The following is a 12,385-nucleotide window of genomic DNA, read 5'->3' as shown; positions in this document are numbered from 1 at the left end:
TGCATATCATGGCTTAATAAAGGCCAGGCTTAAAATGCAACGCAATATGGTTCCTGCTCCAATTCTTGGCCTGAAAAAAGGTCGAAGACCCCTGAGCTATGGAAATTGGCTCAGCTGCACGTTGAGAGGAGAATATGTGTGGGATTTGGTGCTACTCAAATAAACCAGTACTGTTTTCCTTCCACATGCTTCCTCCCTTCTTTATGCCTTTGAAAAGAGATTTATTGTATAACAATTAAGCAGGAGCTGAAGGCCTGCAGATAAGCCTTCTAAGAGCCATAGATGAATATTTTATTCAAAGGAAATATTTGATCCATATGCTTAATGAGAAAAACACAAACAAATCAGCCCTTTCAGTCCCCTGGTTCATAAATCACACAAAGCGCTGGAGAAACAGTGAGTGACACTGAGCGCATGCTTATGGCTCCCAAAACAGCCAGTTCAAAAGGAGAACGAATGACATCGCCTGGGACACAAAGGCAGCTGTATGTCTTGATGAAGGTTTAACCAAACAGAGATTGAGTGGAGGGATTTTTGTATTTCATAAACAATGAGTAGGGCGTTAAAAGGCTGATCTATTCTGGAAATGCATAAGATTTTTGAACATTCCTGTGTTTGGGAACAGGCTGTAAGAAACAGCTATGAGATAACATTTCACTTCTGAGAGAAAATTTAAACAGCTGAGAACTTGATGCGCAAGTCTTTCATACTAGCTTAAAAGTTTAAGCTAGATTCTTACATTTTGAAGGAAGGAAAAATAGGTTCTTTATTGTAAGAATATGCTACAGGTTATAATTGATAAATTTTCACCAAGGATCATTAAGCTACATAGATATGTATTAGCTAATTAAACCAGTTTGACATTTCCCATTTGTATCAGTGTCAAAATCTACCTTAAAACCCTGAGAAATTTTCTGTCGTCAAATATTTTTGGTAAACAGCAAGTAATTAATTCATGTTATCTGAATAACTACATTCAACATTCATAAACATGCATAGGTCAACTGTTTATTCGGTCCAAATCTGAAAACCATATGTCAAAGGTGCCCAAATCACATATTATTTACAGAAGCATGCATTTTGGGATAATATTGGCCTAAATCCCTCAATTAAATCTAATACGACTGGTTTGAACGGTTCTCAGATGCCATTTTATTAAGTATTTTATTATCACCAATGCAATACATATTTTCGGTACTTAATAGAAGTATGTGAAATGGGATTCAGCCCTGGTCTACTTCAGTGAGATGACAGAGTGGTGAGAATTCACTTCACCAGTAAGATGACAGTTCTGTTCTGGCTAAGACAGGAAAGTTTCTCAAAGAAACTGTGGGACATTAATCAAGCACCACTTCTGCTATTGCTTATGTCAGGCACTGATCAGATAGATATCAGTTCAAAAGTCTGTGACATGCATGTTTGAAATGTGAGTGCTTTTTTAATGTTACTGGAACCGTTATACAGTATTTGTCCACACTCAGTACAAAGACAAGCCAAAGTGTTAATGTGTTCATTTAACTATGACTAGATATGTAAAATGGACCTACTGCATGCAATTAACTTTTCTAAAGTACGTCATCTCAACCAAAATAGGGCAAACCTCATGATTATGAATGAGGACATCAGATAAAAGCTTTTCAAATGTTCTTGTTCCCTGTTCTTGCAAGCTTTTTCTGACATGCATGTTGATAAGCTTCACAACCAGTATGATCTCCAGTACAAATGTAATATTTATCAAACTGAACTATTATGTATAATTGGATTTTAAATAGATAGGTTGCTTGTTAAATTTCCTCCATTTTATTCATTAAATAAATAAATAAAAATCAAAACCTGACTATTACAGTACAAAGTTCTGACAGCATCTCTCACCATAACCAAAAGTCTGCTAAGCCTTTGTAAATGATAGTCATAAGAAAACAGGATTTAAAGACAAACTACGATTTACTGACATTCCATTAGGTGACGTCTATATGGATTAATGCTAATAGAGATTCTTTAAATCCAAGAGCACTGGTTTCAATAACTAGGCTGAAAAAATTCTTTCAACAGTGAACAGTTCCTTTTAACAGATTTGTTTTATCTCATCATGACAACAGAGTCTTAATATCACGTCTGACATAATACTATCCCACAAGTACAATTTTCCATACCACATTTATAAAGCTTGAGGTGGATCCTCAAGGCAGGCTCTAGGGTAACGGGTGGGAATATACAAAAACTGAACTGGAAAGAGAGCAGCTACTGCCTGAGAGTCTTATCCCCCTGTGAGTGGCTCATAGTGGGGGGCACTACTCTATCAAAAAAGAGCAATCCCTCGCTGAAAGAAGGCCTTACGCACTCCAGATGTGCTGGAACTATAGGGATACAACCCATGCCAACAACAACTCGCTAGACTCTAAGCCTTCATTAGATGACTGTGGATGCAGGGATTTTTGTGGGACAACATCCTGTCAAAGAATAGACCACATGTTTATTGCTGAAAGTAGCAAAAAATTAACATGGGAAAATCAGTACTGGATAACAGAAATGCCTGCAACTGCAGAATATTCATCAAGAACATGAGACATGATATTGTCTATTGTTAACATTAACCAACAGACCAACTTGCATTACAGCTATACTGTAAATACTATGAACGATTACATTTAAAATAACTTTCCTTTTTCAATATATTTTATTAATTCCTGTGACGGCAAACTGAATTCACAGCAGCCATTACTTCAGTCTTCAATTTCATATAATCCCATCAGAATTCACTATAATATGCTGATTTGGTGCTCAAGAAACATTTCTTGGAATGAACCTAAAATGAACAGCACTTAAACGAATCTTTTGTAACATCATAAAGGTCTTAACTGTCACTTTTGAACAATGTAATTAATCTTTTCTGAATAAAAGTATTAATAAAATATGCCACACTATCCAAAAAGAAAAATTATATATTTGAAGAGAAATGAATGGAAATGACATGCAAAGATGAATTGTGAATTAAATTAACAGTCATGATTCATTCAAACAAAATGAATAAAAGGAAACACAAAATTAAATAAAAGCAGCATTACAAATATGACTATAACTGTTAATGATGAGTGTCAGATATTATGAGTTTAGATTTAATCTAAGTGAAATGTGTATGTCATTAGGTTACATGCGAAGAGCTACTTACTTGAGTAGCTGCTGCCATGTCTTCAACAGAAAATATCTGAGATGGAGCTGAAGAAAACATACAAAGAGAAAAAAAAAAACTTAATATGTAATATTTTAAATATTTAAAAAAATACAGCATGGGCCATCTCTGCCATTATAAACAATTTATATGTATATATATATAAAAAATAAAAAAAAAACACTGTCAAATATATTAACAAACTCATCGGTGAGAAACATGTTTTTGTGATTATGTTACAAAGCTTTAATGTGGCATAATGTGATGCTCAAGTCACCTTGGAGGTTATATTGCATTGTAGATGTTGCAGGAAATCTGAGAAACCAGTTAGGAATATTTAATAGAATCTATGGTTCCCTCTCAAAAGGGGGATATGTACAGTACATTCAGATTCATTCATCATATGACCGGATTTTTAGTTTTGACTCAAATTAGACAATGGCAATATTTTATTATTATACACGGCCCACTTGAATAAAGTAAAGCTATCAGGAAAAACAGACTAAAAACAGTCCTAGACTAATTTCCAACAAGCACAAGCATGATGTTACATGATCTCCGAGCCACGTAATAGTATGACATTTTACTGCACTTCACACATATTCATAGAGCAGCAATACTGTGATTCTGCACACAGGGGACACAATAAGCCAGCCATCGTCCATGTAAGAAGTGCGGAAATTGTGAAGCTGGAGGCAGTGATGGAAAGGGGAGAGTGATGAAATGGGGGAATTGGTGGCACAGGAGGAAGTTGGAAATGAAGAGAGAGAGAAAAAACATTACTATAAAAACAGTAACAAAGCCCCCAGTCATCTCTGACTTTAATTTTGAGGATACAAAAACAATACACAAAAACATAGTAGGGACTGAAATTATTAAGAATCGGTAGCTAAAATGTATGAACCTGTGTGGTTGGATTAAACTTTAATTCACTTCAATTCTTAGACATATAGGAAGAGCAGGTAGGCAAGCATATAAACTTGCTGCATACGAAAGTTTAGATTGTGAACTCTGACCTCAAAAGTTTGGACGCACTTGACAGACTTTGTATTATCAAAAGGTGCATACATGAAGGATTACAATTATTTGTAGACACATAATTTGTGCCAACATATAACAATTTTTACAACATCTCAATAATAAAAAAAGAAAGATGTACATAGGTGCATCCAAACTTTTAATTGGTAGTGAATATGCTGAAGAAGATGGTATGTATTCATTATCTTGGTTTAACAGGTGAATTATACCAGACAGCTAAACATAAGGTGAAAATTGAGGGTGCAATTCAGTATTGATACAAAACTGAACAGTTATTTAAAGTACAATACTGCTATACATACTGAATAACAGAATAATACTAATGACATCAATAACTAATGTCAATGACATATGGGCCATTTAACCATATACTACTGCTGTTCAATTACTGGCAACATATTAAACCTGGCTCCACCATCTGAACACACTAGTAGTAAATCATCAGAATTATGTTATGGTGGGGGTGGGGGGCTGGGGTCAAATCGAGGTAACTGAAGCGGTAGCTAACTCAAAAGAACATTTCTTAAAATTTGTATAAAGACATTTTAGTAGTAGCAGCTTTTAGGAACATCTAAATAGAGGTCTGCTATAAACCACCATTATACATAATGGTTATTAATTGCAATCTTAATAAAGACGAGTCTAATTGCCACCTCTAGCAGCTTTAATATTAAATCTGTGAATATACAAGGACTGAATTGAGCTATTTAGTAGGGCTGGGCAATATCGGCAAAAATTCATATCTCTGTATTTCATGTTTAGAACAATTTGGATTATGTATTTAATCCGCAGCAGCTCAGTCTGTGTCCTCCACTATATTTTCAGATGCGCTCGTATCAAACTACTGTATATCGATATAAACGGTATTGCCTCATATCGAATCACTTATAAAGAAAATATCGATATATCGTACAAACTCGATATATCGCCCAGCCCTACTGTTTAGTAACACAGAAGGACCGAGATTATTTAGAGGAAGAGAGAAAACAAGAAAAAGAGAAGCCAAATGTATTAATGACACATAAAACAAAACCACAACAAGGGAGCCACACGCATTGGTTTCTGCCCTGAATAAGAAAAACGGGATGTAATACATTGTCACTGTTTAAACTAAAGTTTGTTTTAAATTCAGGGATCAAGCAGAGGCAGAAGTGCTAAGATTAATCGGCACGAAATTTACAAGAGGGAAAAAAGACAGGACAGAAACTGATCAAATACAAACTCCTGTATGAACAAAAAAAAAGATCAAATGTATTGCTTCCACAGATTCACTGCTCTTATCAAAGCAAGAGAAGGGACCACATCAAATACCAAAAAAATATATATTTTTTATGGGTAAAATTTCACTGAAACTGCTATGCTTATAACATGATTATTAAACAAAAAATGATTAAATTGCAAAACAAATATTTTTGGCTCAATTTATGCACCTGGAGCCACACAGCTCCTCTTATAACATATAAAGACCACAGAAATGGTAAAGTGGCATTTTCCTGCTGATTCACAAGACACACAGAGGTCATGTTACCACTGAAACTTCAAGGGAGAAGAACTTCAAAACCTCTTCCTACCTCCAGCATTTTGATTGGTTATACACCTGTGAATCTCCTCAATGTCACGGTTCAACAAAAGCACTTAAATACATAACTTCTGAGTGAATAAATGCCACAAAGCAGATTAAATCATGACGCTATGATTTCAGACATTCCTTGACAATAATCAGAAACGAAACAACCAAAAACTTTTTAAACAACAACAACAAAAAAAAGGAATATACACTCTCTTATCCTATTCTAAATTATTTTATAAGCAAGACTTCATCTGTAAGATTTAACAAACTGGGAGAGAAGTTGAAAAGTAGTAAAGACCAGAGGACATTCCCTAGAATAGAGCTCTAGGCATAAACAACTAATTTAAACTAAATCTAATTTTTACAGCAAAGACTCAATGTCAGTATGCAAAGTTCTAATGACAAGTACAGTATATTGAAAAATATGCGGTTCATGGTCTGCAATATTTTAATAAGCATATACAAACTAATCCCTAGAATACAAGAATCATCCATGTGAATAAGCTTCTAGTATCAGTTATTACCCAGAGTACCAAAGCAGAACACCATCCATCCCAAGACTCCAGTATGAGCTGTAGTTGTGAGCCTGTAATAGATCTTATCAGCTCTGATTTGTGTCCTTACACTAGTGGGAGCTGCCAACGTTGGGGGCTTACTGCATTGCTAAAATTTACCTTAACCTTTAAACTCTTTTGACAGTTTTTTTATCAACTAGTCAGACCTCAATCAGGCACTGGCTGGAAAATATTATTACTTGCCTATAAGGCCCTTAATGGGTTAGCTCCTGCGTACCTAACTAGTCTTCTAATACGCTACAATCCATCACGCTCCCTAAGGTCGCAAAACTCTTTTTTGGTAGTACCTAGGATAGCAAAGTCTACTAAAGGAGGTAGAAGGGAGATTATCAGTGGTCTTGTATGTCTTCCATTTTCTAATAATTGCTCCCATAGTTGATTTTTTCACACCAAGCTGCTTACCTATTGTAGATTCAGTCTTCCCAGCCTGGTGCGGGTCTACAATTTTGTTTCTGGTGTCTTTTGACAGCTCTTTGGTCTTGGCCATGGTGGAGTTTGGAGTGTGACTGTTTGAGGTTGTGGACAGGTGTCTTTTATACTGATAACGAGTTCAAACAGATGCCATTAATACAGGTAACGAGTGGAGGACAGAGGAGCCTCTTAAAGAAGAAGTTACAGGTCTGTGAGAGCCAGAAATCTTGCTTGTTTGTAGGTGACCAAATACTTATTTTACCGAGGAATTTACCAATGAATTCTTTAAAAATCCTACAATGTGCTTTTCTGGATTTTTTTTCTCATTTTGTCTCTCATAGTTGAGGTATACCTATGATGAAAATTACAGGCCTCTCTCATCTTTTTAAGTGGGAGAACTTGCACAATTGGTGGCTGACTAAATACTTTTTTGCCCCACTGTATATCTGATCAAATGCACATTATTATTCTTTAGTTTGGGTTAAACAAATCAATTTTGCTTGGTTGGAACAGCAGCTATGCTAATTATGTCTCTATTTGTTTCTCTGGATTGACATCCCGTGGTTCAAACATTCACATCCCGAACATCCCAAGGTTCAAACATTCACTGATGTTCCAGAAGGAAACACGATGCCTGAAGATCAAGGTAAATTGTACTTAATTTGTCTTCTGGGAAACATGTAAGTATCTTCTGTTGCTTCCGAAGGGCAGTACTAAATGGGGGGAAAAAATTATATTTCAACAAATTAAGAAAAATTTGGACATCTTCATCCTGTTCAAAAGTTTTTCTTAAGGCTCTTAAGGCATCGTGTTTTCTTCTGGAGCATCAGTGAATGTTTGAACCTTTTTTAATAGTTGTGTTTGAGTCCCTCAATTGTCCTCAGTGTGAAAAGATGGATCTCAAAATCATACAGTCACTGCTGGAAAGGGTTCAAATATGCAAAAGATGCTGGAAAACTGAAGAATCTGCAGGACATGGATGATTTTTCTGAAGAACAGTGCTCAGTTTAACTGTTCAGAACAAACAAGGGACTCATGAACAAACATCACAAAACAAAAAAACAGTTGTAGATCATCCAGCTAACTACACACCAAACTTTGTAAGGGGGTTATTTTAATAATTTCAGCTTTTTTTTGTCTTGTGGACTATATGTAAACATCTTTTATGTAAAATATCTTACTCAGGACAGTACTAAATAAAAAATAACATGCATTTTGTATGTTCTCTCTTATTTTGTTAAAATTATTGACATTTTCACAGATTCTGCAAGGGGTTTCCAAAATTTCGCATTGCCACTGTATACAGTAGTCAACATTTGAAATGGATCAAAAAAGTTCATCAAAGTTGTCCTAAGACAAGAACGCATTTTGGTTTTAGGACAACTTTGATGAAAGGTTTTGATCCAATTCAAATGTTGACTAGTGTATACATAAATGTATAGATTTGTCTGGCAAGCCAACGAATACAGCGCAAACTGCAAGCGCAAAATGCATATCTCATTATCATTCACCTTGTTAAAAAGGTCCACCCACTTTCTAAAGACACAATGAGGAACATCTGTTACTGGAGGCCTTCTACAAATTAATAAAACAAATACATCAAATTATAGTGCCCCTGAGCCAAGCAGGCATGTGCACGTAACATCTTATCACATTAATCTACATATATATGCTGTGTCCTTACAAAGGCCGCCATGTAGAGCCATGCAATGAGGGCAACACTTGAGAAAGCAAACAAGTGAGTATGTGATACATTTTTCAGTTTAAAAATGGCAAAGATTATTCAAGTTCATTCGTAAACTCTTTACAAAGGTTACATTTTTGTAATTCCCTCAGTGACTTTCTTCAGTCTTAAGATGAGAGTGACCGGGCATGAATATTCTTATGAAATCTGGTTAAAAGTTATTAGCTCATCGTCTATAATTTTCCATCAACAAAAACACACTGATAATGAAAAGACCCCCTTTTGATGAACTTCATCACACATTCTACACATCATTTTCGCCTGAAACTAAATTCCAGTCTTGCATTATGATTAATAACATGACTCTTGGTGACAGCTCTCAGGAGAATTTAATACTGATATCAACACAAAATACAAAACTGGACCAAAATATAACACCATTAAAAATGGATGTGCAAAACAAATATTGCAGCCAGGATATTGTTTTGCAACGCACAGCAGCTGCTCACATACAAAGTGTAAAAAGCATTTTGAGGGACACAAAGGACGGCATTTCAAAATGCATCCTTAATGGCCATTGAAAACACTGAAGGAACTTGGCTTGTTATTCATGTAAGCACAGTAGGTTGTCACGCAAACACAGGGAGAACATGCAAACATGCAAACAAAAAGCATCCAAAAAAAAAGAAAGGCCTCCTGTCCTTGCAAAAAGAAAGTCCGGTAGGAACCGGGTACCTTTTTGCTGTGAGACAACAGTGCTAACCACTGAGCCGTCCTAATGGACGTATGTAGTATTTGAAGTGGACTATGGAAAGAAAGTCAGATAGGAACATTGCCCTCAGGTTAGGGTTTGAAATCGTTTGTGGTCGAATGGTATTAATTTCATCACATAATCCAGGCCAAATCAAAGCAAGTCCAAGGATCTATTCAATGTTTTGTGGGTAAATGAAATGCATACTTGTTATCAAGACCACATTTAGATGTATACCTAATGGATTCTAAGCATAACAAAAAGAAATATGAAAAGTTCCTTTCTATTTTATTGCTAACATTTTCTTTTGTGTATTTTAGATGCAGTCAGGGTATAAAACAAAAATGGGTCTTGGTGAGTTAAAAATAATAATAAAAAAACATTACCATTTGGCTGGTATTTAGTTTAAAAAAAAAAATACAACCGCACGTGTCACAGCAAGAGTCATACTAACACTAATTGTGCTACATATACATACATATATATGTATATAAACACTATAAGAACATTATATATAAAATGTGAACATTTACAGTGTGTTGAAAAGGGTGTTATTTTTGTATTGATCACCACACCGCTGCAATCTCTATTTACACATAACCACTACTAGAACTGGCAATTCCAAAATCAATTGCAACTAAACTAATTGTGACGGCACTGACTGACAAAGAGATGTCAAATACGAATATTTTTACACTGCAAACTGCTTATTGACTTTGAAGTCCACATATGCTTTGCTGATAACAGCATGAGACTGGTGCTTTTTATCACCAGAGCAGGTGATGGGGTCTACAGGCCCTTATTTACTGCAATTGTTGAGGTGGCACACAAAAGTAATTATGCTTCAAACAGTGTTTGTGTTTGAATGAAATATGCTGTATATAGTAACTCTGTCACTACAGTGGTGGTAGATTTGTAATGTTTATAAAGTTTCTTTATTTCTGCATCCATTTTCTCAACATTTAAGTCCTAAAACTTGATAAAGAGTGTCTAATCAAAACAAATAACACAAAACACTGCATATTTTCAATTCTTTATCAAGTAAAATGGTCTAAGAATGAACTTCTTTGTTGAAAAGTATGTGAACCTTTGCTTTCAGAAAAGCAATAATGCAACCAAATGTTTCCAAAAACTTTGGATCAGTCCTGAACGTTAGATTGGAGAAATGTCTTCAGCTTGACATTGAGCTTCCTTAACACAAGTTGTCAGTCTACAGACTGATGTCTTGACATTCCCCAGTAAAACTTTTTGGTACATTGCAGAATGCATAGTTCCATCAAAGGTTGTGATTAAGAAGCTGCAAAGCAGCCCCTAATCATTACAATGTCATCATCGTGATTCACAGTTGAGATACAATTTCTTATTGAATGCCAGTTCTTTATTGCCAAATGTAACACTTCTCATTATATATATATATATATATATGTGTGTGTGTGTGTGTGTGTGGAAACAAGTCTTATGTAACATCTTTAAGCGCAATCTGAAGAGAATCTGAAGACAATGGGACCTTTGGAGTCTGTTTCCTCTGCAGACTTCTCCTCTTCCTGTTTGACCGGTGCTCTCTTGGATGTCTCCAGACGACCTCTGACCTGGGCAATCAAACGGGAAAATTCGCTACTGTGCTGCTTCCCTAAGAAAAATAATCAAAAGGCAGAGACGTAAAGTGTTCAACTGCACTTCATCCATAAGTATAAAGAAATTAAGAAATAAAAGAACTTCTTATAATAAATACTGAATCTTGAAAAATGGGCATTCTATAGCAGACCTGAATGCCTCAAGGAAAGTTTTAAAAGGCAGAGCATATTATTAGATTTTGATGAAAGATTAATTAGAATCCCCCCCCCCCCGCAATAATGTGCACTGATGAATCAGGAACGTGCACCGTAAGTAAAGTAAATAAAGTCAAATATGATTTCATGATAACTTTTTTCAGGATGACTTTATTTAACCTTTTTAACCTGGAATATTCCTGTAAATAATACCAAAACCTACATTATACAACAGTCATGTCTGGATAATAAATTGTTACATAATGTCAAAATAAATTAATAAAGTAAAAAAACAAAACCATAAAAGGAATATCTGAATTTATCTTGTACCGAAAATGATAGAGGATTATATTTCAATCTTAGCGTTCTCTTCTAACAGAGAATGAATCCTGCAATGGAAAATAACAGTGACTCAGTGTCTGAAAGCACTGGCATAACAAGGCAGACCATGATAAATGTAGTGGCGAAAACCAACAAAAGCAGATGAAAGGTCATATGGTCTGCTTTAAAAATCACATCAGCCAAAGGCTCAAGAAGAGATCAGCTGAAATGACGATGACTGAAGAACTGCAGGAGAACAAATACAGAGATATCCACCACAGCTCACTATCACAGAAACACACTGCTTTTAAATGTCCACAAACCCTGACATGTATTTGTGTTTGTTTGCGATACAGCATATGAATCCTGTTTCTATTCCCAGTATATCTGTTATAACTGATCAGTTTTACCAGGGATGAACTTCTGAACATTAGGTAGAACACACCACAAAATATCCTACCGGATTTCAATTATTCGGACGTTTTGCTGAACATTGTAGTTGACGGTAGGCTTGCCGCGATAGACTGTGCTGACGGTTACGTCACCTGCCCACCCCCACCGTCGTTTTGATTTTATATAGTAATAAAAATAATTTAGTTCAGTAAAAGAACAGACACTACAATTAAACAAGAACAACAGTCGCATCGCAGATCAGATTTAATTTATCCAGTGAGGAGAGTGAGTCGAGCTGACTGACAAGAAGAGTGGGGTGAGACAGACAAGACGATCGCGGATGATTTAGTTTCGAAACCAAATGCAAAAGCGCCTGTTTGGCAATATTTTGGATTTCGAAAAGCCTGTTGACTTTTGCCGTTTATCTGACTTTGTTTTTTTTTTTTAAACATTCGTTTCTTATTTAATTGGTTCCACATTGTTTGCTGATTTTTACTTTATTTAAACTTTGTGCCATTTATTTATTTTATTTGACATCAAGTTGTATGCCGTGCCTCCAAGTTTTCTTACTCGTTTTGCTAATAAACTTACTACTTTCTTATTTATTTGGTTATATATTATACATGTTTACGTATTTCCAGTTTTGTATACCTATTTAAACTTCATGTAAGTTATTTGTTATTTTATATTAGGCATAGCCTGCT

At 35.4% G+C, this 12,385-nt stretch overlaps 1 protein-coding gene across 1 annotated transcript in view; it reads right to left on the bottom strand.

Moving 5' to 3' along the window:
- Positions 1–2,759: 2,759 nt before the first annotated feature.
- Positions 2,760–12,385, bottom strand: part of rad18 (RAD18 E3 ubiquitin protein ligase) — a 38,741-nt gene continuing 29,115 nt past the window's right edge. The window contains exons 10-11 of the mRNA XM_016271127.1: positions 10,698–10,828; positions 2,760–2,780 (exon numbers count right to left, since the gene is read on the bottom strand). Of these exons, the coding sequence (XP_016126613.1) occupies positions 2,760–2,780; positions 10,698–10,828 (152 nt within the window). The remainder of the gene's footprint in view (positions 2,781–10,697; positions 10,829–12,385) is intronic.

Source organism: Sinocyclocheilus grahami, unplaced genomic scaffold (genome assembly GCF_001515645.1).
Source record: "Sinocyclocheilus grahami isolate Dianchi unplaced genomic scaffold, SAMN03320097.WGS_v1.1 scaffold60.1, whole genome shotgun sequence".
NCBI lineage: Eukaryota > Metazoa > Chordata > Actinopteri > Cypriniformes > Cyprinidae > Sinocyclocheilus > Sinocyclocheilus grahami.
Note: the sequence above shows the minus strand (reverse complement) of the source record. Positions and strands in the feature narration are given on the sequence as shown.